The 27,823-nt window shown below is 40.1% G+C and overlaps 2 protein-coding genes across 5 annotated transcripts in view; one reads left to right on the forward strand and one right to left on the reverse strand.

Annotated features, from left to right (window-relative positions):
* Window positions 1–270: 270 nt before the first annotated feature.
* PSMD12 (proteasome 26S subunit, non-ATPase 12) lies at window positions 271–9,627 on the reverse strand. The gene is made up of 11 exons (XM_065647788.1): window positions 9,452–9,627; window positions 7,491–7,550; window positions 7,159–7,287; window positions 5,699–5,806; window positions 4,687–4,791; window positions 4,110–4,259; window positions 3,809–3,943; window positions 3,212–3,324; window positions 2,658–2,832; window positions 2,056–2,133; window positions 271–725 (listed from the first exon to the last, which is right to left on the reverse strand). Exons 1-11 carry the CDS (start codon window positions 9,557–9,559, stop codon window positions 516–518), a joined length of 1,371 nt encoding a protein of 456 aa, XP_065503860.1. The 5' UTR covers window positions 9,560–9,627; the 3' UTR covers window positions 271–515.
* Window positions 9,628–9,700: 73 nt separating this feature from the next.
* Window positions 9,701–27,823, forward strand: part of PITPNC1 (phosphatidylinositol transfer protein cytoplasmic 1) — a 69,206-nt gene continuing 51,083 nt past the window's right edge. For 3 of the 4 annotated variants that reach the window (XM_065647933.1, XM_065647935.1, XM_065647936.1), the window contains exons 1-2: window positions 9,701–10,211; window positions 11,340–11,407. In XM_065647933.1, coding sequence (XP_065504005.1) covers window positions 11,354–11,407 — 54 coding nt within the window. In that variant the 5' untranslated portion in view covers window positions 9,701–10,211; window positions 11,340–11,353. Of the gene's footprint in view, window positions 10,212–11,339; window positions 11,408–13,052; window positions 13,580–27,823 lie in introns of those variants that run through there. The other variant, XM_065647934.1, reaches the window with a different exon arrangement.

Raw genomic sequence — 27,823 nt, forward strand, 5'->3', positions numbered from 1 at the left:
TCAGAATTACTTAATAAAGTCTATCTGTAGTCCCAAATCACAAGAAATAGCATTCTTAAGCATGAGCATCCAGAATTTTGTTCAAACAGTATCTTGACATAACATCACAAAATTATTGTTATGTTACCTCAATGCATGCTACTGTAAAACCCCAGGATTTTATTATTTACAGTATATCCTCTCAATCACAGCCTCAAAAATAGCCCTGTAATGAAATAACCACAGAATTATATGTTAGACAGATAAAGGTATACATGGAAAAGAAGAAATCACAAGACTACAATTATACAGGCAATACAGTTTTATTATGTTCTTTCACCAATTGTAGCAAAAGCATTTAACAACTGAATGAATAACCAAGGGAACTTAGTTGTCAACAGGAATTTCAGAATTATGTTCTAAATTTTAGACCAGGAAGGCTTGACAGGGAAAAAAACCATATACACACTGTAATAATAGTCTCTATTATGAAGATTTAATGCCTTCTTTAAAAGCACTGAGATTATTGAGGCACCTTACTGCAGGTTATGTATCATCTCCTCTTTGGCAATGAGATGTGTGGTTTTGTTAACTAGGGCCATTAGTGAGTTAAGCTTGTGAGACCAGTCATTGAGTAAATTGTTTGGGTCCTTAGGCCTCTGAAAATTGATAATTCCTGCCAGCCTGTCTACTTTAGCAAAGATGGTCTTATTAACCACTAGGTTGGACAGGAACTCCTCCGACTCCTGCAAAGACAAACAGCACTAAGTCAAGAAAACAGCATTTTTATCAACGAAGCATTGCTATTCCTCCCAAACAGCACTGAATCACAGGGAACAAGGTTTTCTTTATACTTAACAGAAATACCGCTGTAGTAATTCTGTACTTTTAAAAAAAGCAGAATACTTTAATATTACACATGTTGGCACTAGAAGCTACTAGCACCATCTATTCAAAAACGTTTTTCTTTTATTTCATTTGACCTATAGACTATTATCTTTCATGAAATTAAAGTTCAATCTACTACACCAACACATTTTTACACCTTGGAGTACTTGGCTACAGAGATATCAGAACAAGTGAGGCATAGGAAAATCCACGTAAATTACTGACCTCCGTCAAAGAAGGTTTATTCAGCGTTTGTGGAAAAGAGCGGATTTAATTAAAAGACAGTTGGGTAAAATTTTTCATTTGCATTGGAAATACCAATATGCCATGAGGCATGAATCTCTTCGGAAAACTCTTGAAAACACAAAGGGGTATGACAGGGAGACTCCTCCACCCCATGTTCCCAAAGTGCAACCATCTCTAAACAGGGACATTTAAAGGTGAGAAACCCTGCATCTTTAGTCAGTGTTAAAAAGCTCTTGTCAATGGGTGGTTAACACTGAAACACAAGACAAGAAGCTCCAGCATTTAAATGAGACCTTGAATACAAATGAATTTTTAAGCAGCTTTTGCCTTATGGGCACATGCATCACAACATGGGAGTTCTGGCTGGAATAAAAAAATAGTTTTCTAACTCCCATAAAGGCAAGAAAATACACTCTTTGTATTGACTAGTAAAGTGAGAAATATTTGGGATTAATGCTATTAATCCCAACAGACTTTTAGATTCCTTCTCATAAAAATAACCCAAGGAACTCAAGTTCTCTTAATGCCCCCTGTCCATCCCCGGAGCACACTTTGTTCTTCCCTTGAGAGCTGAAAAGCACTGGTAACACCAACAGGGGAATTTCTGAGGATGAAGCTACAAGAGCTCCAAGGATAATATAGAGACAGATATATAAAGATACAACAACAGATACTAAATCCGTGAACGTTCATAAACACTCAAGTGTAAACCCTGAGAATGTGGTCCCAAGCAGCGTAACGCTCTGTCTTTCTGCGTTGTCTGTAAAACAACGCGATGATGATCTATGGCATCACTTACAGAGCTTATTGGGCTAAAAAGAGAACTCAAATTCAAATTAAAAGAGAATGTCACTCTGCTGGATACTTACATTTTTGCCACAAACATGCAAACATACACTCCCACACCCTTTATGAAAGAAGGATAAGCAAAGCAACACTTACATCAACGGACAGATCCAGGAGCTGTGCCATTCTCTTCATCGTAATTCTGGTATAATATTTAGCCATTATCCTAATATTCTGGAATAAAAGTGTTCAGAGTAGAGGGTTATGTGCAAAAAATAATTGTAGCAGGCTGCAAAAATATAAAAGTCAATGTTAAAAGCAGATTAGGAGCTGTAGTGCTCTAACAGCAGTCCAGCATAAGGTACAAGGGAGTTGTGAACAAACTGTTTGCTTGTAAAAGGTATGAAAGTCCCTACAGGACAAATTTTTACATTATTAAATAATTAGATCAACTAATGATGAATTTGACATAAAGCAAGACTTTCAAGTTTCTGCTCTATCGAAATGTGAATGCTAAATCTCACAATTTGAGTGCAATATGCTCTTTTTTTTCTGGCAATTGTGCCGAACACCTACCTTTATTAAAGATATACGAGCAAATAAAACGTTGAAAATATAACACAATGGAAAAGGCAATTTATCTGCTGCTTTACTAGGCATGTTTTTGTTTCTCTTTGTAACTAAAATACAGCAAGCGAAAAGCATTTTCAGTTGAGGCACTGAATACATAGCTAATGCTTTAAGACAGCCATACTTACATGTTCCACAACTCTGTTCTTTAAATCTTTCCATCTCTTTTCACCTTCCTCTGTACAGCCAAAAACATCTGTTGCAGGACTGTCCAGGGATCCTTCTCTCAATTCTTTCCCATATTCTTCAACTAGAGCGGTCCATCGCATCAGCTCCATGGTGGTAAACAGTTTTAGGAGGTCTCTAAATGGTTTAGCAAAGGTGATTTACAATCCTGTATTAGTAATGCTCATTTCATACTTAAATAGATCAAATAAATAATTTTAAATATTTTCATTACCATTAATATTCATTGTGCTTCATTAATATACTCTCATACTTCATGCTATCAGGGGGCAGCTCAAGTCAGACTGTTTCTAATAAAGATCTTTCTCTTGTAAAGAGACTTTTCTTTTAATGTAGAACTTGCACAATCATGGAAATTTTGCAGTATTTTTCATACAACATTAAATTCTGAGATGTTCACAGCAGACTCATCGTAAACAGATTTCACTTGCACAGCCAGTTTGAGAGAGACACTCTTTTTTTAACCTAAGAATTGTTTATTAGAAAGAATACTTACTTATACTTCGGGATTTCTTCTAGCTTTTTGTCACTACTAATTCTATGCACCAAATCAGATTGCTCATTGTCATAAGGTGAAAGAATAACATAAAGAACAACGCTCTTCAGTGCCTGTTTAAGAGGAAAGAGTGTGAGGCTTTTTGCCATCATTAAACAGAGGAATTGAAAACGTTGCCCACAGAGCTTAGAATTTAACGTGTAAAAGGCTTAAACCCAGCATATTAAGAAGTTAAAGTGAAATTGATGTAATCTTGCAGAAATTAACCCTCATTCACAGTGACAGATTTAAATTTATTCAGGTTAACTAAAATTCTGCTATTTAAAAGAAATACAAGAAATAAATATTTTCTAATGCGTAACATTTGTAGTGCATGCACAACAGATTTCAAAGACAATATAATGAAGATGTTAGTTATAAATATTCATTTGAAATCAATCAACTTTATAACATCTCTTCTCAACTAACCCATAGTCATTAAAAAAAAAAAACCAACAACAGATTGATGAGCTCCTTGACCTGCTGTGAATTATCTGGTAATGAAATGGGTGTTTGCCACATGAAAATACAGAGGTTTTGCGTGCCATGTTTTTTTACCTGCTGCCACTTTTCACTTTCAGCCTGGATACATGGAGTATCATAAATGGCTCTGTAGTGCTTGCAGATGGAGAGGTAGGAGCCTTCGTGTTGATCCAGCTGGATCATTAAGTTGTAGTACTTCAACTTTAGTTTCTGAAACAGCATCAAACAGTAAAATTAATACAAGTCCATTAGTCATGTAAATGAAATCCAGCTGGGTCCCATAAAACAGAGAGATTCAAATATGCTTGGACCTGAAGAGAGACATGTCAGATTAAAATTAGGATGGACAGGGGAAAGAAATCTTGCAATGACTTACTTCTGTGTTTTCTTCTTGAAAAAATTTTGTATTAATTTTTTTGCTGATAATCTGAGTCCGAATATAGTCTTTTACAGCTAGACAGAGTCTCATCTGCTCCAGGATAAATTCTACACGTTCCTTCTTTTCCATTGAACCATAGGTTTCCACCTAAAATGAAAAGGTCACAATTTAACACTGCCAAAGTCAAATCAAGTGAAGACTTAACTGTGCAAGAGGAGTGGGAGGTTGTCAGGAGAGAAAAACAAAGCAACAGAAAAAACGGCTATTCCAGAGCAAGTGAAAATGGAGAAAAGGTTATTCAATTTTGAATTATAGTGCCCACTTACACCAGAAGAATCCACCAACACTAAACTCAATGTACTACCCAGAGAATGGAAATCTGTTTCGAAATGGGAAATATTATATGTAACCTAACCATGGGACAGTTAGAACTGAATTACACTTTCACTAATAACACTTAATCTCATTCCAGGCTTTTTGCAGATGTACATGATTAAGTTTCTAAACAATAACCTAAGAGCAGTCAGAATTAATTTTTATTGCTGATGCAATTTTGAGTTGCACGGTATGTTACCTGCAGTTCCTGCAAAATGGAGGCAGCCTCTTTCACTTCACCATTCTGTTCTTTTATTGTTGCAAGCGTCTTTGTCAGGCGAGCACGTTCAATTTCCACATATATCTGAAATCAGAAGTAGTAGTTTAAACACTGGAATTTTCTAAAGAGTTCAAACTCTGAGACCACAACCCCTCTAAGACATATATTTGATGGTTTCATGCAAGCAGTTAATTCCTTGTGTATCCATACTCTATACTCTATACTCTAAAAAATAATGCCTAAATTTGTCTACTGTTCTTTAAGGAAACACAAAAAGATGTGCACTGTCAACAAAGTACTGTGAATGAAGCATTAGATGTTCTATCTCCTAAAATATATTGAAACAGATAAGAAGTTAAGACTTCGGTGGTTAATGTACTAAGTGCTACCGTTTGCATTATTTCACTCACGCCTAATCAGCCATACATCAACAATACTTGATTCCTAACAATTTAAACTAACTTTGAACAGGCAAAAGCTGTAACATTAATACAAATTTGCCTTAATCCAGAATTGTGTATTTTGTTCAAGCAAAAAGCATATTATGTAAATAAATAACTTGGTATAATGCTTTGATACCACCTTCCGGTTACCACAACTGTACGTAACACCTTCCTAAGTGCAGTAGAAATTAAACTAAACCTGCCCATTTCTCTAACAAGTTCAAATACATAACATTTTTAAAAGTGAAAAATAAATGGCATTTTAGTACTGTGAAATGTATTATTAATTACATTAATAATACATCCAAATATCTACATCATGGAAACATGACCTGTGTTTCAGCACATTACTTAAATATGAAATCTGGAAAATATTTGTGGTCTTTTGGAAAGAAATACAATTTTTGACTTCTCAGGTTAATTTAAAAATACACTTTTGCTCTTATTTGAACAAGATTAAAAAAATAATGTTAAGAAGCTATGCTTTTAAATAAGGTGAACATTTTTATTCTACCTTTTAGACATTCAGTCTTAAAACAAAATCTTACTTTTCCTTCTGTAACCGTACGCAATGTGTCGATTAAGCGCAGTTTGACTGGTAAGTCTGTGATGTCTTCAACGTAAGTGCAGCACTGCTGGACCATTTTAGCAACTGCCTAGTAGAATAACGGAAAAGAAAAACATACCGTGTTTTTATATTTCTCAAATGCTCTCTAACACTCGGAGGTAAGTATTACATAGTTTCATATCAAACTAAAGAGACTCATTTCAACAAAAAGCATGCAAGACATATCCAATCACTTTGATTCACAAAAATGTGTAAAATCATTCTAGTGACTGATCCTAGAAGCCAAATGCGATGCTGTTCTGTCATTTCTTTCTACTCAGTTTTTCCAATGGTTTTCACAATAATGCATCCCACGCGGTTCTCTGTTGGAAAGTGGAACTCTTGCCAAATCCCGACGACTCTCACATGGACTGACAAAACTTATCTGTCTGCCCTCAGACCTGCGTGGCCAAAGGGAAGGGACACCTCTTAAGTGTGTGCACTAGCCCTTCTCTGTAGGACACCTGTAGAGTTTTGAGGAAGGGAAGGAAGAGGCGTAAGTGTTTCTGACTGAGGCTTTTCCATCTCTGCATGTTCTCCAACAGGCCCTAGCAAGCCGGTAACCTTCAGCAGCACGCAAAGATAATGGGATGTGTTCTTCTGCTGGCAAAGCTGTTACAATTATTATTCAAATACCTAATTATTTAAAAAAAAAAAGAACGCAACTTCTGGAAACTTCTTCCTCAAGAAGAAAATTCAGCTGAAATGATCCAAGTCTTCAGGCACAGTTTGTCCAAGTAAGAGAGCCAAACTGTACTCTACTTTTATACAAACTCCTAATGTTTCTGCATGTTAAAAAGCAGGCAACCTTTTTCTTCCTAAAGCAATGCCATTAAAATTACCCATTGCTGACTTCTAATGAAGTCAAACTAAACAGAGTGCAATAAACTTTGTACCTTCTTAAATGCAAGTGCTTTCAGCTATCCTGACAGCTGATTTCCCAGACAGAACTGGGAAAAATTCCAGAGTATGACAGCCCCAAAAGCAAGCATGTAAGATGTACACCTTATGTGATCACAGTAAATTGCAATAACTCTGTTTAATGTGCACCTCATGCAAACATGAAAAATTAAGAATGTGTCTACAATATAGAGTGCAGAAGAGTGTAAAGATGAACCACCATCTAAAAGCGCTGCCATACACTGAAAGCAGAAGTCACAGCTGTGTTGCTGAGAACACCGAGCTGGACCACACAGAGCTCAGGCACGAGACGAAGACTCATTCCAGACACCAGCTTCATTATTGGCTTTCACATGTCCACCAATAAATGTCAGCAGAAGCTAATAACATCTTCAGGCAGGTGCTACAGAGTCAGGGAAGTCCCTACAGACAAGGGGGAATCATATACATAATACAGCTCCAAATCTAATTTTATTTTTTGTTTCAAAGAATGAAATTCACCTGTTTTAGCTGACTTCTTCTCTTTGACAGGAGAATAATATTTTCATTAAGAGCATCCCAGTCTTTAGCTTCGTAACACATTTTCACTATAGCAACTAAGATACGGGATGTGGAGACCATGTCAGATGCCTGTAACAAACAAACAACATATTAGTGATGGGATAAACAACCTGCAGACCTCTGTCACTTGCACTTCTATTATTCAAAGGAAAAAAAAAATATCTAGCCTCACTGATTTTCTTTTTAAAGAAAAGAACAAAAGAGAAAAACTGATATACAAAGGGGTGTGTAAGACAACCCAGCACAAATGTTGCACACCATATGCTACTTACTGTCCGTGTTTGTTTTTCCAAGGAGAGAAGGTTTTCAATTACTTCTTGCAATCTTCCTTCCTGTTGCAAGAGGCAAAGAATTATCACCATGAGTGAAGAATACAATTCAGTTTAAATTGAGAGTAGGTCTAATTCCCATGTAAGTCAAAAACACAAAATAGACTGTACATTCATTTTTAGGTGTTTTATTTCTTAAAATAAGAAAAATACGCAGCAGTAAATATACAGTTCTACACACATATTAAACTGGAAATGTACTAGTTCCATTTTTGCCCAACACGTGCTATAAGTTGTCTGTCTCGAACAAGAAACCCAGCACGTTTCAGACAGGTCTGGTGAGCTCACACTCACGCGCACTGAGCCAGATGGCAGACTGATTTCTCTCCCAGCCAAAACAAAGCCCTAAGTGTAGAACAGATATGCTATTAGATACCTTGGCCAAAAACTTGTTTTGCTATTACTTTCATCTACATTCTTCATATCTTAACTACAGCTTATTAGAAAAAGCATAAACTACATGCTTCACAGTCTAAGCATGGAATTATAATAGTCCTGGGTTTGGGGTTTTGAGAACTATATTTGACTTTGTTTAGAGGAGTTAAGGACACCGCAATGTACTTTTAGTCCTCAGTTGTAATTTCTAGCAAATATCTTGTAAAAAAATGTTAACATAGGAGAATTTGTAACAGCCCAGAGCATCTGTGAGGCTGCAAAAAAACCAGGTCAGAAACTAGAAAATTACAAAAAAGAAAAAATGAATTCTGTTTCCAAAACGTACGTACCCGACTGAAATAATTTAAACTCTGTACAATGGTTTGTCCATGATGTGCTCTTATCGCCACACAATTTACATGCTATGCGGCAGTGAAACATGGTCACAGTGCGCACATCTATGCAGATCCCACCTGTGCCTGTGGGGTCAAACACCTGTGCATACTCTCCATACAATACAGTCTTAGGACAGTGTAAGATGCAAGTTACTTATCTTAAGGCTCCTGCTTTCAGAATCCTACAATGTGCTATACAGTGCAACAAGACACATGGATCAAGTGGAGCATTTGCAGCCTATCCTACCGGGAAAGAACATAACAGCAAATCCAACCTGTCTGTCCTGAGGTCTAAGATGCACAGGAATCTCTATGCTACAGAACAAGTCCATAAAAAAAAACCCTTAAGATGCACCACATCTGTGATTACCATTACGAAACCATCAGAGAGACCTCATTTGTGGTTATCAATATGTAAAGGGTGAGCGTCAGGAGGATGGAGCCAGGCTCTTCTCGGTGACAACCAATGATAGGACAAGGGGCAATGGGTACAATGTGGAACACAGGAGGTTCCATTTAAATATGACACAAAACTTCTTCACAGTGAGGGCGCCAGAGCCTGGACCAGGCTGCCCAGGGAGGTTGTGGAGTCTCCTTCTCTGAAGACATTCAAACCCGCCTGGACACCTTCCTGTGTAACCTCATCTGGGTGTTCCTGCTCCGGCGGGGGGATTGGACTGGATGAGCTTGCGAGGTCCCTTCCAACCCCTGACGTTCTGTGATTGTGTGGTTGCCTGTGCCTGGGTGCACAGACACGTTTGCTCAGCACGTAGGCAGCCCATAACCTGCCATTGCTCTGGCCCTCCATCCCACTACTTTGGGGCACGTACACAACCCAGTTAGAAGGATGCAAAGCGTGGCCTGTGTGACCTGGCACAGGATCAATGACATGAAGGCAGCTCTGGCCCACAGAGCTCCCGCCCTCCCAACGACAAACCAGAGCAGCCCCTACTTGTCCCCTGCCCCAGCACAGCACAGGCTCCGAGCCCCGGTCCCCTCAGCACCAGCCCGGGTGACAAGAGGCGGCCGCACGTCGCGCCGCCCGCCCTCCCCTCACGGGGCCGCGTCCCGAGCGCGGCCTAGAGCGCCATGACTCAGCCCATCCGCACCGCCGGGCTCTGCCCCCCGCCTCACCTGCGCCAGCCGCTCGCACTCGGGCAGCCGCTGATCCACCGTCGCGCTGTAATCCACCTCCATTTTCACGATCCGGCCGTCGGCCCGCTCCGCGCCGCCCTCCGCCATCTCCCCGGCTCCGCGTCCCCTCGCCAACACACACCGGAAGCACACAGGCCCTGCGCACAGGCGCGGCCGGGGCAGCCCCGCTGAAAGGCCCCCGCACTGCGTCAAACAGGCGCTGCCGAGGCGCCTCCGGCCGCCTGAAGGCCCAGGGCGGGGCGGGTGTGAAGGAACCGGCCCCTCTGAGGGAACCGGCCCCTCTGAGGGAACCGGCCCCGACCTGGCGGGCTCAGGGTCGTGCCCCGGGGCTGAGGGGACCCTCTGGCACCCAAGAAGGTGGTGCTAGACGCGCTAGCCTTCTCATGGAGTCCAGTCCCAGCCCTCTGCTTGCCCTCGGGCCTCCCGGCCCCACAGGGGGTTTCGGTGCAGTTTGTGACAGTGAGGGTGCTGCTCGTAACTTGTACGTCAAGAGTTTGAGACCTTGATATGGCCATAGGGTGGGAGGGGATGAGCCAGTAGGGTCGTGGTTCTGTGCTGTTTCCGCACGTTTTGAGAGCACCGTGCCATGTGAACATGGCTCACACCGCAATGGTGGCTCACATGGCCGCAGTGGACTCAGCGTGTGGTTCCTGGTGACTTCACTGGCGATTTCAATGTATCTCACGTCCCAGCCTTGAGTCACTTAATCATCCTGCTTTGCTGGAGATGTGGGGAAGAGGTAGGAGACACTGATTTTTTTAAGAGCACAAGGATCCTGATTTTAGACAGTGGTGCACCAGCAATGTGTTGGGATAGCTGCCGTGCGATGGTGCAACACTTGGGGTTGTAGGTTGTCGTCATCTCCGATTCCAATGCAGAATTTCATACGCTACGGAAGTTTCATTCACTGGAGAAATTCAGAGAAACTTACTCATGTTTGCAAGTAAACAACTCAGAAATACTGATTAGTGAATGCCTGTGTCTTTGAATGTAATTTATGACTCCTAGAAAAAATGAGTTAACCTGAAATTACATGTTGTGTTAGTTTATGACTGTACTGCATACATAACAACACGTGAATGTGGCAAAGGGTTATTTGAGATAACTCTTTTAAATTATCTGTTTATAGAATTAAGACTGAGTTGCTGCATCTGCTACACTGGTGTAAATTAAGAGTAATTAAATTAAGTGAATTCAGACCTATAATACTGTATTTTGCAGTTGTGCCTGATACACACTTTCCAGTTAGCACAGCACAGACCATGGACTTCAAGTCACTTTCTGTTTGAACTCAAACTTGATTTTAAAAGCCCAGTAACAGAATTTTATCTGTTATTCTTAATCAATTTTAGTTATTAATTGACCTGGAAACAGGTGCATGTATCACAGAGTGTATGACTTGTTCTTACCTAATTTAGGCCATTTACAAATTTTTACAGATCTTTGACTACTTGTTTTGAATTGCAAAATCTCATTCTTTTAGCTCATCGTAATATTGGTATAATTTTACAGTTGATGAATAGGGAGCTATGGCTTTCAGGAAGGTTAAAAGTCAGATACTAATCTAATTGAACATATCCCCATACACAGTAATTTTGGTTCAGACAAAGGAAGAAAATTAATGCATAACACAACCGTTATTTTCCATATGTGTATGCTGGGAGACAAGGAGGCAGCTTTTGCCTCCAATGTGGACTTCCTGAATGGCTCAAAACCGCTAAAGTCTTATTCAAAAGTCTTTAGTAAAATAGCTGAAGAAATAGCTTGACTTTTACTGTCTCTTATTATGAAGTGACATTTTGCTGACAAGACCATCTGGAATTAATGTTCAGCATGATTTAACATATGGGGTTTTTTTTCCCCCCAGGTCAAAAATGAAAGATGAGTGAAAACTGTCTTATTTTTACAACTCATCATAGAGAACGTGTTGCAGAGGTAAGAGTAATGGTTTCTGACAATTCAAAGAAAACGAAGAACCAAAAGTCAGGGAGTTGTAAAGGATATTGTTAGAGTCACTGGTTTTTTTCCTCTGGGCAGACAGCAGAGTAGTGACCTGTGCCTGTGGCAGTAAGTGTGGGGTGACTGAAGAATGTTTTGCTGTAGGTATGAGAAGCAATTTTGGTTTCAAGTTTAAGTAGCTTCTGGATTTGACATCCTACTTTCTGCAGATCTGCACGTTTTGTTATTTTAAACAGAGCTGTAAGGTTTGGTTTATGTTGAAAGGACATAATAGGTGATAAACTATTTTGCATAGAAGTTTCGGGAACATACACTACCAACATTCTGAATTAGAGCTACAGTTTGGATATTTATAAATGGCTGTTGTCAGATTTGAGATAGAAGCCTCATTAACCACGTTGTTCAGACCTCAGCTGGAAACCCAGATTATTAACAGAGATCCCAGATTTTGTGTTTTTTTGTGTAGGTGTTTGCACTTCACTGGAAAGGCAGAGTGCGTGAAATATTGTGCCATTATTGCAACGGAATGGCAAAGTTATGTTGTCAGCTCCAGGAGATGGCACTGTGTCCTCTCTGGGCTACAAATTATATGCATAGCTTTGAGATGTACATTCAGAACCCATGAAAATCTGAGCTTTTTTTGCTCTTTCGTTATGAAACACATTTCATTGTAGACCTAAATGCATTTTTAACTGTCCCAAATATATGTAATTGGTTTTATTTTTGCAAATTATTTATATTAAAACACAGATGTATATTTTACCGTTATCTGTACAGTGCCTTGTATTTTCATCTTCTGTCACAGTGCTTCTCTGTGTGTGACACACGCTTTGCAGCCGTTTGGAAGACAGGAGACCCAGCAGTGGGAACATTTTATGATTTACCTGAGGTTTGGGGTTCTCAGCTTGTTTGATTTGGCTTCCTGTTCATATCAAGTTGTAACTTAATGCATTAATTTCAGTGAAAAACACAAACCCAAGCATATTAAAAAACGATTTAACTAACAAATTGCCCACTAAGTAGGAAAAAACATAAAAAGGCGCCCTCCTAAACCGGTTCTGGCTTTATTGTTCAGCGAGGAAGGACGCACTTTTTCAGCGAACTTTCTGCGTGGCATTTCAAAGTAAAGAACCGATACCAAAAAAAAAAAAAAAAAAAAGGTTTTATTTGTGTTGCAAACCCCGGTGTCTGATAACGCGGGGCTGGCCGAGGGGAAATGGGTGAGGCCTCCACATCCTGCCGGGTGCGGGGCCCCGGGGCCGCCGGGTTCACCCGCTCCCCTCCCTTACCCGCCTTGGAAATGCTCTGCAAGGTGCGTTGTCACACCGCGGGCAATCACCTTTCCCCAAAGCCAAAAGTCTGCGCGGCTCAATTCATTTAAACCGCGATTTCCCTTCCCGGGAAGCATCGCCGGGCCCCGCCGTTCCGGTTCCAGCCGCCGGTGGGGGCTGCCCGCCGCCCGCCCCCTCCCCGTTCTCCCCCGCGCCGGGGCCGCCGCTCCGCGCCCGCGGCTGCGCCGGGGAAGCCGCGGCCGCCGGATCCCCGCGCTGCGCCCCCCGTTGCCCCCGCCCCCCGGCACAGCGGGAGCGGCCGCAGCCGCGTTGCGGTGGGAGGCGGGAGCCGCGTTTGGCACCGCTCTAGAAGGGCTTTGTTTTGGAAATCAGCATCTCCGCTTTCCTGCCGCCCGACGTGCTGCCGGCGCTGGGGAAAGCCACATTTTCGGCTCGTTTGTTCTTTTGGCCGCCCCAGGCATGTCTTGGCGGAGCTGCGAGAGGCTGCCGTGCACTTCCGACGGATGTCTCCGGCTGTAGCGATAGCGGTCGGGCTTTGAGACTTGGGAGCGTATATCGGTGCGAGCGGGCGTGAAATTCCCGTGATCGGAGGCTGAAGGAGGAAGAACTGGAAGAAAGGAGCAGTTGTGTTGGTTTTTCGTTCTTGCTAGCTCAGCCTTCCTGGATGGTTGCGTTACTCTCTTGTGGACACGTTATACAGAGAAAGAGGCTTGATTATTTTTTCCCCTGACTGGTTTTCGTCGTGATCATCGTGCAGAAAGAACCACTTTTCTCCCAGTTTGCTGGTCCGCACTGAGGCAGCAGGAATATGCTCATGAAGGAGTACCGGATCTGTATGCCTTTGACAGTTGAAGAGGTAAGATCCGCCACTGGGAACGCTGAGGCTGTTACTGACCGAGGGGTTTCTCGTTCAAGGCGAGTTGAGCTTGTATTTGTTTTACTGAGTATTTTTTTCTTCGTGTGATGAACGTAGTCAGAGATGATTTGGTTAGAGAAGAATGTTTTTATTGGAATATAAGGGAATTCTACAGGAACGAAGGTAACTGAAGTGTACCAAAAGCATTGTGTGGTCAAAGTATGCGTTAGAAAGATTTTCCAGCCAGACTTTTAAGAAGAATCTGATGCATATTTGCAAGGGAGTGCTTTGTGCTGAAATCCTCTATCTGATGAAGCGTTTGTCCAAAACCCAGATTCTAAATATATCTTCACCTTTGCCTAAAATACCCTTGCAGATGACAATGGCCTGAAACTCTAGCACAGGTAGGGTAGATAGGTGATGATTTATTAGGAAAACTTTTTTGTCGTTTAAAGGAATGATTGAAAGTCAAACTGTCGATGTTCTAAACTCTGTGTTAGGAACATTATGTTTTTATTTGCAAACATCCCACCCGTTTATTGATTTAAGGTAGTAATACCTACGTGTAATACACGTGCGATAGAGTTACTTGTGCATATAAATAGTGCTCGTTTCTAGGTGCAAAATGCCTGATGTAAATGAGGTGGTGCTTCTGCTTTACGGTGTCTCGCACCTCTAGGAAGGCTCGGTGTTGGTTTAATTAGCCACATTGCGGGGGGGAACCAGCCCCTCCTGACCGCGCACCCCACGCCAGGCTTCGAGTTGCTCTTGTCCTGCGGGCGGGGCCGCCAGGGGGCGCCCTCCTCCCAGCCGCCAGGGGGCGCGCTGTCCGCGCCCCGCGCGCTGCCCCGGGGGCGGAGCCTCTGCCTCGGGGGGCGGAGCCTCCGGCCCGGGGGGCGGGGCTGGGGCGGGGGCTGCACCGGTCCGGGGGGGGGAATGTGCCCCTTTCCCAGCCCTCTCCCCCAAGGTTAGAGCAAAATACATTCCCTTTGCAAGATAATTTACGCGGGTTTTTGTTTAAATCTATCCAGGTGAGTGTTTTGCTGCACAATTTTAATCTTTGCAACATGTGTAAAGGAGTCTGCATGAGTATGAGAGAGTAGTCATTTCAGTGGTCTTTTTGTGTGTATCTTCAGATTTGGCAAATTAACGGTATTCTAAAACTGAGAATTTAAACTGCCCAGTATTTACTTCAGGCTGCTCAGGAAATTCCTTCCTCTGGGAGCAGGACCTAAACCCACCACATATGTGTAGGTAAATAGGCATAGTTTTTAATTCTAGCATTTTCCAACCAAGTTATAAAGTATACTGTGATTTCACAGGACATTATTCTTTCAATACCTAATTCTATTTGTTTATTGTGTTATCCTAATGTAGACAACATTTTATCCAAGCCAGTTCCTGATGTCCTTAGACTACCACACTTAGTTAATAACAGTTCATTATGTCATCAGAAGAGAGCAAATCTGATTTATTTTGAAAAATTATTGTTAAATGAGATTTCCAGACAAAGTTCTAAAATCTCCCAAAACAGGAATGGCTGATTCATGGTGAGGCAGAAGATGATGTTGGAAGTGTTTTGTTCTCTAGAATGTTAACAGAATTAGTAAAGGCACTCATGCATCTTGTAATTTCTCTTATCTTGAAACATCTATTATTTAATCTGAGAGCTGCAGCTGAGATGCCTTAATGAGGGACCTGGAACATGTCTGATATTTAGCATTAATTTCTTTTTTTAATTGTAAAATGAACTAGAACAAAATTGTGAAATAAGCTATTTTCATGCTAAAACTGTCCTGCACTGTGTTTCTCATCGTCATTCATCTTTGTGATGTTTCCTACGGTCTGTGAAGGTGGTGTTATCTTGTTTACCTTTATTTGCACATTAACTACCAATGACGAATGATATTTTTGGCATCTGTGTAGAGTACACAGGTGATGTGTTCTGCAGTCAGTAGGAGAACATCATGGGGCAATGCTCGCTCTTCAAAAACCTGTGTAGAGTAGCGCTGACTTACCAGTTATCCATACGTAGAAGTCTGACAACATGAATGAGAAAGAATTCCATCTTGAGTCTGTGGTGTTGTCACCAAATCCAGAGTGGCTCCCCATGTCACTCCTGTGAAAATAATTAGGCACAGTAGGTGAAATGAAATGTTAATTATGTCAACTAAGCACCTCTACCTGATCTTCTGACATCAGATTTTGTGTGTAATGTGAAAAAATGTGCATTAAAATGTTGTGTAATATCCAGTTGAGGAACTAGAGGTTATTACTTCTGCATGAAAATAAATATGCACCCAGCAGTATAGCAGTTAGTACTACACTGTCTGACTATTAGGACCTAAATTTATCTCTAGAGAAGAGTTAAATTAAAACTGATAGTGTCTCCAGGTTTGAAGAGTTTCTGCCATTGTAGGAGATTGTGCAGAGCTGCTCTTCCGTGGGTGCTGCAGGTCCTGCTCTTGAGGGCTCTTTCATTGGTTCCATGTTAGATAAGGTACCCAAATATTTACGGGAGTTTTGTTTGTATACCTGTCAGCTTGGAGGCCAAATGCTTTCTTGCAAAAAAACCCCATTTCCTGAGGAATGTTGATTGCTATGGACTTCACTGGTTTTGTGTATGTTGAGCGAGGTTACAGGAGCCAGAGGTTCATCTTTGTTCCTTGTCCAAAGCACCAGGAAACTGGGTTGTTCCAAGAGATGCTGCGGCACCACGCTGCAGTTCTTCAAGGCTGAGCTCAACTCATTAAACTGAATCTCTACTGACAGTTATTTAGGACTGTTACATATGTATTGTTGCAAGGTGCCTGATCAGCTTGAAAATAATTTGAGAAAGGAAATATTGTGTTAACTTCTAAGCAAAATAATAATAAGTTCTGGAAGAATTTTGCAAACTAGATCAGAATATAGCTGTTGGTTGATGAAGCCAATATGACTGCCAATTAGAAGTCATTCTGTATGTTATTTGTGGTACTTTGGGGAGGCATGCACACAAATTCAGTCCTTTTGTTAACACCAAGACCTTATAAATTAGAAAAAGCCATTTCTTTTCATTAATACATAAAGCAAGTAAAATCTGTTGTAGCAATTGCCTGGGATACGTTACCGATCTTCATCCCAGCTGCAATTAATAAACGAGCCTGACTCTTGCTTATTTTTCCCCCCTGCATTTTCATATGTTAGTTCATTCTTACAAATAGTTTGTTACATCATATGAGAGAATATTATAATAGGCTGCATTGTGATTTTTTTAAAATATCATCAGCTAAAAACCCACGTTCCTAAGCAAGTGAAAAGAACACCAAGTGACTGAAGAGAGTGGAGATGCTAAAAAATTCTTAGACTTAGGTCTCATTGCAAATCACAGCTCCACAATTCTTCACAGGAAGGATCAGATGGGTTTGTGTGTTTGAGATGCCTTTATCTGAAAATGTACAACAAATGTGACAGGGAAGCATGTTGCTGAACTTTTATTTTGGAAAAGGCAAAGTACTGTGAAGTTTATGATTTGCAGGGAAAGGGATTATCCTTTAGGGGAATAGGTGGAAAGACATTTTTTCCTCTTGAAAATGAAGTTGTTATTGCTGTAAAATGCTAATAAAGATGTGAAGCTAGGTGGTATATATTTAAAAGCTGATCATCAAATAAAATACTGTAGTCATCATAGCATTTTTTCCTTGGAAACAGGGATGACCATTAACACTTCTAGTTCTGAACTATACGTTCAGAACTACACCTCTGCTGAGGTTGGTGGAACTGGAATCCAAGCTGGTGTGATGTGTGGGCAGTGCTGCCTGCGCGGGGTGCGCAGGGACGGCTGCATTGGCCTCACCACAAACAAGCAGAGACCTGCAAAACGTCCCTAAATGCACATCATGATTTTTCAACAAGAAGTCCTTTCAACATGAACAAATTCTGGTTTTAGAGGTGTTGGTGCTTGCTCGTTTAGAAGAGTATCCGGTGTTTCGCTCTTGTTTCAAACATTATGAATTCTCTCAGCACGGATTATTTACATAAAATGATTTCAACATATGTGGAAACAGTATTTGTATTCTCTGAATTTTGTGTACATTTCTTCTTTAAAAGATTTCATGGTCTACTGTTTCATGTACAAAGGGTACTTGTTGGAACATGTTTTATTCAGAGAGAATTAAAGCTCAATGAAAGCTTTTGAGAAAGTGTTTTTATGCCCTGAGAGTTAGCAGTTATGATATTTGGACATAACTATATGCATGTAGAACAAAAAAGCCTTTAGTAGGGTATAAAGTGTAAAATACTTTTTTTCTGAACTACAGTTATCTCCTGCAGGACAAACTACATATTCTCATCCTGCAGTTAATACAGATAGATTAAATAATGGAAATGAAAAAAATATATTTAATCAACCCAGTTATAACCACAGAACATATTTTGAGGAACATGTAAATGTATGGAACATTTGGAAAAAAGCAGTATGTTGGTTGTAAGCAAGAGGACTATAAGCAAACATAAGGTGAAGTCAGTTTTGCAAATTTAATTTAATTACTTGTAAATAAAGTAATAGTTGGACCATGTCATGACCGTGACCTCTGCAGAAAAAGTTTATCTGGTTGTTTTGAGCTGAAGTCCAGGAAAAATGGAGCTTTATTGTGCAATTTCAATTTAAACTGTCAACAGCTATAATGCATCCATAGTTTTACACTGATTCCTTTACAAGATACTAAAGTTCTAGGGGAAGTAAAGCGCTTTTTACTCCAGTTAATCATTCTTTCTGGATATGCCTTAGGAGAACATCACCAGCTTTACCGTTTTGCAGTTAGTACTCTGGAGGCGCTGATTCATTTGTCTGAGGAGTATTCAGAGTTAATTATTGATCTAGAAAAGCTCTTTACACCATTATGAACATCTTTTAACCCTTCAAAAGAAATAATTGTGTAAGACTCTCATTAGCAAACAGATCTGAGCTGATCTTTTGTTGGCGGTCACGTCTGCTCACATCACAAGGCCTTTGCTACGCACAGTGTGACCTTAAAGCTTGTGGACTTGGGAGAATCATTGTATTGGTATAACAGATAAAATAGGTGAGAGAAAGCACCAGCAGTTAACTTTCAGTATGAAACAAGAACAGCTATGTAATTTCTGATGCACCATCTAGTTCTAAGAACAAACAGATAAAAGCAGGAGTTGTCTTACTATGGGAAGCAAATAAATACCTTGCTTTAGCTGGACCTTCCTGTGCTGCTTGGAGTCACCTAGAGAGCTATAAAAGCAAAGCAGATGTCAAATCTTTGGTGAACTCTCTTGCAAATAAAGACCAAAACCATCCAATTTTCTCCTTTGCTCCTGTTTTCACATTTCAGTACAACTCTGTGAAAGACACAAGGCAACCTTTGTTCTTTGAGTTTCGGTGTAAATCATTAAAAAAAATCTTTCGGTGGAAAGGATTAGATATTATGCAAGGAACCGTGGACTCTGACGTACATCTCTCTTGCTCTGTCTCTCCCTGTCAACACTTATTTTCTTCAAGGTATATATATAGCAAATAATACTCCACATTTGATTTGAAAGCTTCGTTGGCAAAATATAGGGCCCAGTTTTGCATTTCTCGTAAAAGAAAATGCAGCTTTTCAGTGGTTTAGGACATTTTCCAGCTAAAGCACTCTACAGAGCTTTGATGCTCTCAAGAACCCCATGAAGTGTGTTTGTCTTTGAAGCGTAATGTAGGTTTGGAAACAAAAGAACAGGGAGAGAAAGACACAGGATGTCAATACTGGCTTTTAAAACTTAGCACTTTCTCTTTTTCATTTTTTGAATGAACTCAAGTTGCCGTTAGCCTGAAGTTCTTGTAAGAGTTGATGTGAACACTAAATGATCAGCACTTTTGAAATTTTGGCCACTTTTGTGTATGTAATAATGAATGTAGATGCCTATATTGGCACCGTGAAGTTTGATAACTCTGACATTTTCCCTTAGTCCAGTCTGTTTAATTTCCTAATCTGTCTAACTGTGAGGTTAGAAATAACATCATTATGCCAGTCTTCATGTGCTTTTTGCCTGACTGCACGTTAAAAAAAAAGTTAGGTGATTTATAGCCCTTGAAGTATATAAAGCCCTTTAGATTATAGGAAGAAAAAGAGTTCTGTAATAACTAGGACTGGTTAAAAATTATATTTTCCTCCATGAGTATTCAGTTTAGTCTGATAGGCATTTGTATTCTTAATATCTGTTAGAGATCATGTTCTTTTGTACAAAGGACTGCCTAGGCAGGTAATGGAAAACCCATAGTAGGTAACAATGATTCATTCATGATATTTTTCTTTATGACTAGTGAGCTGACAAATATTTTCCCCGGGCTGTTCTTATAGAAACGAGTCAGTTGTGAATGCTGAAATACATGCAGGCTTTTCATCTTGAATGCCTAACCTAACACACATGCAACCATTAGATACTGTGAGGATGGAAATAGAAAAAACACCTGTGCAAACCATTGAAATATACTCCGTAATTGTAGGTGAGGGACAATTCTTGTATCTTTGCTCACGGGAAACTTACTTGTCATTTAGGGTTTTTTTCAAATAATTATACTTTTCCTTATGTTTTAGAATCATAGAGTCGTTTAGGTTGGAAAAGACCTTTAAGATCATCAAGTCAAATGGTTATCGTAGCACTGCCATGTCTACCACTGAACCATAGAGTCATAGAATATCAGGTTGGAAGGGACCACAAGGATCATCTGGCCCAACTCTTGGCACAAGCACCATCTAGACGGGACGGCCCAGCGCCCTGTCCAGCCGAACCTTAAATGTGTCCAGTGGTGGGGAATCCACCGCTTCGCTGGGGAGACTATTCCGAAGGCAGATTGTTCTCATGGTGAAAAACGTCCCTCTTGTGTCCGGTTGGAATCTCCTCAAGAGTAACTTGTACCCATCGCCCCTCGTCTTTTCCACGTGACCCCTTGTCTGAAGGGAGTCTCCATCTGCTTTGGAGCCACCCTTTAAGTCCTGGCACATGGTGATGGGGTCTCCCCTGAGCCTCCTTTTCTCAAGGCTGAACAAACCCGATTCTCTCAGCCATTCCTCGTCCATTAAAGGATTGGGAGATGCGGTGCTCAGGGACGTGGTTTAGTGGTGGACTTGGCAGTGCCAGGCTGACTTCTGGTGCTTTCTCTCACCTGTTTTATCTGTTAGACCGTTATCCTTCTCATCTACCATGAAAAACAGTATAATTTGAAAGACTCGATACCTTGACACTGAAAGAAAGCAAATAGTGACATTTCACGCAAATTTGCTCTGATAGCCCCCCAGTGCAGCCTGGAGAGCTTTGTGTAGGCAGATTGTGTATTTCAGTGAAATTACCAATGTCTGCGTGCATCTAGACAGCAAGAAGAAAGGTGCTCCCCAGGATTATTGACTAGGTTTAAAAAGGAGTGAGGAAAAGGTAATTTAGATTTCAAGTTGGGTTAACAGATGGGTTTACAGTCTGTAGGTGGGGAAACTAGACTTGAACTTAACCTGCGTTTATATGTAATGCTTCTAATCTAGCCTAAGTAATGTTTATCTCCTTCTCAGTTCATCGTTTCTTCCCAATTTTGGTTATAAGCGATCAGCCAATTTTTAATCCTTGGATAAGTATTAAAATCCTATTTTTATTTTTCTAAAGTACAATGCAGGGTGCTAAATTGTAGGAATGACATTTTAATGGCCTTTCTTGGAAAAAAAAGTATCTTACATATTTTTGCTGTTTGTGGTCAGAAAATGCTGAAGCAGTTTTGGATTCTGTTATTTTTGTACTTTTGCAGTTCTAAAGCTGATTTTACAGTGCACACTCCCAGCTTTTGCATATACTTAACTTGCACACGTATTTAATTTATAGCACAAGTAGTCACATGTCCTGAGTCACATGCGTAAATGTTTGTAGACTGGGTTCAATAAAATACTTGTTCATATGCTCCCTGGTGAAACCATGGTCTCTATTCAGGAGTTTTTATGTGTCTGTTCTAAGATTAGTCTTGCCTAAATGATTTAGGAATACTTAGCCTCCGTGGGAATTGTTTTCTGCAAGCATGCTGAGTATGCCTTATTTTCCATTTCATCATACTCAGTGTCATAGTAGGTTTAGTGTGTGCCCAATTAATGGCTACGTTTCATTTTTTTTCAGTAAAAATATTATCACAATGCATGACACAATAATTATGTGATAAAGACACTCCAGTATAACACACACTGTTGCTCAATTGCTTGATTAACAGTCACTCACTGGTGACGGTCAGAAATACAACTAATTGGTGAAGGTGTTTTCAGCTTTTTGCACTCATATAAAAGTTACTAAAAAATACGGAAATAACCTTTTGTGCCAGCGTCACCATGTTACTTGGAAGGTTACCAAAGTGTCAGTCCACTGTGAACCAAAAAAATGGTCTTTATCAGAAAGATAAAGAAAACTATAATTCTATTGATAAGCATGAAGTTCTTACACATGCCAAGCTGGTATTTCTCGTGGTCATATAGAGATTTTTTTAAAAATTTTTTTAAAGTAGTTTCACTTGTTAGACCCACTGAATATACTGGTCCTGGTATGTATAATTTTATCTTCTGAAAGATACCTGACAAATTTAGCCAGCTATTTATCCAATTTTGTCAGGTTTTCTTTGAAAGTGTAAATAACTTGACCTGAAAGTGATCTTTTCATTTAATAACTTAATTGTGCAGTGACTTGACATAAGCCAAATGAAACATAAGAAATGTACACATGATTACAGGCTTAGGTAACCTGGATGCTTCTTTTGTCATGTAGACTTGGTAAAAATTTTTTTAAATCTTCAGTGGAATCTGTGTGAAAGGAAAATAATTCAGTGGAATTTAGACCACAGTAATACCAATGAGTTCTGTCACTGATGTCAGAGACACTGAGATTTCACCAAATATGTATGACAAATCACAGCATATTTTTAGAATAGAAATGTTGGGAATTTAAATTCCATTTTAGTTGCATGGTGTAAATCTGAAATAATTCCATTGACCTCAGTAGATACATTCCAGATTTCTATCAGTCTAATCAAAAGTAGACTTTAACCAATGGCTGTAAACGAAAAGAAAATGTAAATTTCTTAAATCTGTTGTTCTCAACCAGAAGGAAACCAAGCTGACGTCTCTAAATCTTTAGCATTCTTGCTTAACCTAAAAGACATTTTCACATGATTAGATGAAGGCCCCGGATTTGTGCAAACCTGTGATAACGTCTTGGAGCCTACACAGAACCAAACGATTGCTGTCTTCACACCGCAGAACTTGGCAGTCACCTCTTTGCTCTCAATTTTCTGTCCTAACTTTGTAGAAACACTGATTCTCTTTTCCTTTCTCCCATTTTTGAGTCCTTGGTCACGCTCCCAAAAAAGGCAGTGGAGCCAACCCCGGCAGGCGTGGGGCCAGCTGGAAAACTGCATTGGGAACAACCGGTGGGGAACCGGGGACTGCACAGCACAGCCAGACAACGGGGAATTCAGCTCCTCCGAGCACAGGCGTGAATCTCCGTATTCCCTCGGTTACCATGGATCTCTGCACCCGGGCTGCAGCTGAAGAGAGCACTGAGTTCCGAAACCTCACAAATGTTTTAGAGGGTTGCTGAGTTTATTTGCAATTCCAAACTGTTTACGACTCAGTTAAGCCCATTTTTTTTTTTTCTTCCCTCAGGGATGCTGCACTATAAAAACATGTTTCCATACATTAAGAGGTCTCTGTTATACATTCGGCATAGGTTGTTGGTTAGTTGTTTTCCCCATTAACTTCCATGGAAGCAGAGTAAAGTCAACTATGGGGATTTTTTTTTTCCTCTGCTGTTTTGCTATAGCTTATTTTCTCTGCTCTGTTTTTTCTCATGTATGAACATGAACTCAGTCAAGTGATGCCCAACTCCTAAATCTATCCTGAGTGGGTCTGAGATGAGGCAAACAACATTTGAGTGGAAATGTTATGTCATAGTAACAAATGCCTATGGATTAGTTAGTTTATTTCCAGGACCTCATGGGCTATACATTGCTATTTATAATTTAAGTTTCTCAAGTAGCCAGGACTGTGTTTATGTTACCATGGTGTTACTTGCCATACTTGAGGGTGGATAGTAAATGCTGTAATTGAAAATAGATACTCCCACTGAAATAAGTGTAACAGGTGGTTATGTTTTTATTTAATCATGCTGCAAGTCTAATACAAGTGAAATGCGGGTACCTCTAACCCTGACTTTTCCCTAAGACATTTCCCGACATGCCAGTTTGTCTTTAGTGGTCAGAACTGGAGTAAACAACATGAATGGTTTGTCTTGTGACAGTCCAAGGAATGCTGGTGGCAATCAGTGAGGATCCTGGGCTCCAGACTTCAGAGAGCAAATGTTCTTACGCGGGAGAGAAGGAGCTGGATGCTCTGATGAGGAGGGAGGTCGGGATCTCATCCTTCTTCTGGGGACCATACCTTGGAGAAAGCTCCAGTTCTTTAACAGCATCTGAGAAACAGTGATTGCTTTTTCTGTGTGATTTCCTCAGATTAGTTCTCTTACCTCATCTCTTAATTTCCTTCAATTGTCCACCGTAAGAAATTAGCCATCTGTTTTCAGGTCTGCCCTATCTTAATATTCTGTGGCTCAGTTCGACGTTGGCTTACACCCACCTTCCTGCTACTGGCAAAACTGTTCCAACCATCTCCCTCTCAAAACCATAAGAATAGCTTTTGATTAAATTTTATCAACTCCCATAAAGTCACTTAAACATTACATATATAATAATACATAATACACAAATCACATAATATATAAATCTACATTTTATATATGAATGCATACATATTGTTCCATTCTTCAGAGTAAAAGGCCGTAAACGTGGATGTTATCCTAAATCCTTCTAAATATTTAGGCAGGGGGGAAAAAAGGATTGTAGATTTTTCTCTCAGAAATATTCTAAAATGTGAAAATTAAATAATCCAAAATAGCAGTATTGTTTCACACTCTCTACTTACTGCAAAAAGTCATATGCCCAAGAGTATTAGGTAACCAAGGACGAACACTTCAGTCAGGATAGTATGGTTATTATCGAAGTCATGTGTAAAGTACATTGGAATAGAACCATACAAAAGATACTTAATTGGTGCAATTGTGTGAGCAATAAAGTGCAAGGCAGAGATTCTTGCCTGAGTTCTGCACAGCAGTCTCCTGTTGAGGATTTTTGTAGCTTTTTCAGAAGTAGCTGTCAGACTTCTGTCTGACTCTGTTAAGTTTTGTATCAACCGAAGGCTAACTGGGTTCTCCAATTTTTCATATAGCTGTAGGATAGAAAATATATTTTCATCAGCAGGAGATGATGTGTGCATACATAGATTTTTCTCTTGAGCTTTGTTCAGAGTCATTCCTCAGTTTTTCTTTTGTGTTTTGCCCACTGAATAAAGCAAAGCCAAAAAAAACCAGTGGTTCAGAAGGCGCTATGATTTTTTGTATTTTGGTTCGAAGCTGGTTTATGTTGGCTTGAAATATTAATGTTATTTAAACCAGTATCTCTTCCTGCGCACACAAGACCGAGAGTCAGAGCTGATGTCTCGAAGCTTTGTGAGCTGGTCCTCAAGGCCCTTTCCAAGCCACTGGCCATTGTGTCCCTTCCACAGGCTTTTACGCTGAACATCTGTGTTTGGAGGCCTTTTCCACTTTTAACAATTCTGGAAGTTAGACTTGCAGATGAAGTGAGCTACTTGAGCTTTCTGCGCTCACCCGATAGGTAGCAGTTGACTGAGCTTATTGTTACAGAAAAGCTGAGGACATTCCCTAGGGCCACTAACAAACTTCGGCGTAACAGTAACTATGCAGTAAAGCATTAGTCTTTGAAGTGTTCATGAATATTTAATGGTAAGAAAAGAAGAAGAAAACTCAGCATTTGTAGCCAGTCCAAACCTTTGACAAGAACAGTGAGCCCAGAAAAGAAGTATTGAGTTTGCAAGATGCTTTTGATCAAATTAAATAAAAATGCAGTACGGAAGGTGATTAATCTAGATTAGTGGATCGTGTCTGTTAAGATTTGTATCATAGATCACGCATCCAAAGGGAAGTTCACTGTCAAGCTTGGGTTCTAACTGTCCTTGTGCAAACCTCTGGTGCCCTGGAGCTGCCTAAATCTCATCTGTAATAGACAGTTGATCTGGGAAATAACTAACTAGCATTTCTAACCAGTGTAGCCCATGTGAAGTTAAACCTCAGTAAGTCAGCCGTAGATGTGATCCCTTGCGTTGTTTCTGTAGCAAAGTAGTGCACTGTATCTGCTTGTGATATTCTAGAAAGCAGGGAAAGAAAATGATATTATTGAAGTTTAAAACATGTGGAGCATCAGTAGACTTTTTTGGTACCATTTCTTGTACCTGCATATTGACACTGGTTTAAAAGTATTTTTTTAGGCTTCAAATAGAAAATATTTCTTCATTTTTTGAACTTACATTGATGAGACAAAAGGTTCAAAACCGATGAAGTAAAGAGTTACTGGGTTTCCTCCTGTTAAATCTTCAGCATTTTTTTATAAACTCCAAAAATATATTAAGTCTCCTGTGAATGATTTCTTGGTGAAAACCAGTGTTTGTTGATCTGTCTAATGAAGCTGCTGAGGAGGTTCACATTAGGGAGCTGCTGTCCTGAACATGCGAAGACTTAGGGCTGTCATAAAGCCATTCATTCTAACATACTAAGTGCAGGGTTCTTTTCACAGAGACTCTAAACAACTTTACAAATTTTCATCTGTGAATTCTTCCACCTGTCATGCGCTGAGGTGACCCTGCGGTGAATTTGGGCTGAAGAATTTGAAGCTGGTGTTCCAGGTGTCATTGCCACTAGGGTCAAGGAGATAAAGTTACTCAGTTTGCTTCTAAAGGGGAGTTGCAGGCTGAGTGTTGCAGCGATCGCTGTCTCCCTGTACCCTCTGCTCTGTTCTCCCCTTTTTTCACTTTGTACTCTCTATAACATGCCTCCCACTCCCTCTTTGAAATCCTTTTTGTAGGAGGTTAATTACACAAATGTAGCTTTCCATCCTTGTTGTGTTCAAGTTATTGCCTATTCTTTTTATATATTGTTCACTGGGGATTTTGTTTCCTAAGTTGTGGATAAGCGTGTTACCATCGTTAACAAGTATGTCGACCGTTTCAAGAGCCAGCGCAAATTCCCTTGGGACTTCACTGATGTCTTCTTGGCAGTGATAAAAATTACTTGTCTATTTAGTTTACTTTTTCATTGTATTTTTTAATATAATGATTTATCCATGTAAGGATCTTTCTTCTTATCTCGTGGCAAATTTGTTTCTTTTAGAACATCTGGGAGTGATGTTGGCAAAATGGGCTTTTGATATTGAATTGGCCCATATCAGCTGGGTCTTCTCTGACTGCAAGCCTGTTGACTCCGTCAGAGACAAATTAAGACAAGACTTCACTAAAGCTGTGTTAACTTTTCCCTCTATAGTTATGCATCCAAGCTGTACTATTCACACTTTCATTTTTTGCTTGAGTAATAGGAATCACCCTCAGTTTTCTGTTCAATACATTGAATTGATGATAGCAAATGAAAAGCATATGAAAAGCAGATTTATACAACTCTTGTCCTGCTTGTTGAAAGTATAGAATTTTAATGCCAATACAATATATTGAATTAATTGTAAGTGCAAAGAGACAGAATCCCTATTAGAGTACCAGCTGATATTTTTTTTAGCATGTCTACCTGCTTTAGTGCATTTAAGCACAAAACTTTGGTAGAGTATTTTTTATTACTTCTGGTTTTTTAATGCTTATTCATTGAAATCATCGACTATTTGGGGACTGCTCCTTAAAGAGAATCAGAGAGGTAGCAATAATGATAACAATTAGAATTTCAGGGGGGTTATTAATATTTTTGGCAAGCAATATTTGTTAGCAGCGTGCAGCAGTATTTCCGTATTATAAGTTGTTTTGCCAAGTGCCGGTTGGCAGTATGTCATGTTCCTTAGTTTCCATTTGGAGCTGGCTACTCTTCTGCTCGTTTTCTCTCTGCAATGAATTAACGTTTGCTTTATTTTAGATACCAGCTCTTGTAGGATGCATATCATTTAAACTAATAGGATGCTGTGTTACCAGGCATGGTTCTTTTGTTTGGCCAGGCGAGCAAACATTGCTCTGCTGTCGTTCCATCGCCGCGGTCCCGGTTCCTGCCCAATGCACACAGAACTGGCAGTCTTGAAAACACAGATAAATTTCCCTGTGCATGCTTAACTTTGATTTG

The sequence above is a fragment of the Caloenas nicobarica genome, chromosome 18, assembly GCF_036013445.1.
Source record: "Caloenas nicobarica isolate bCalNic1 chromosome 18, bCalNic1.hap1, whole genome shotgun sequence".
NCBI classification, from domain to species: Eukaryota; Metazoa; Chordata; class Aves; order Columbiformes; family Columbidae; genus Caloenas; species Caloenas nicobarica.

Excerpts from the sequence above, each read along its gene's own strand:
- PSMD12 (XM_065647788.1), bottom strand. The coding sequence starts at position 9,559 with ATGGCGGAGGGCGGCGCGGAGCGGGCCGACGGCCGGATCGTGAAAATG. Across the intron at positions 4,792-5,698 it reads GTACGGTTACAGAAGGAAAA|ATATATGTGGAAATTGAACG; the intron begins GTAAGATTTTGT and ends TTCTGATTTCAG. Across the intron at positions 3,325-3,808 it reads AAAGTGAAAAGTGGCAGCAG|GCACTGAAGAGCGTTGTTCT; the intron begins GTAAAAAAACAT and ends CCTCTTAAACAG.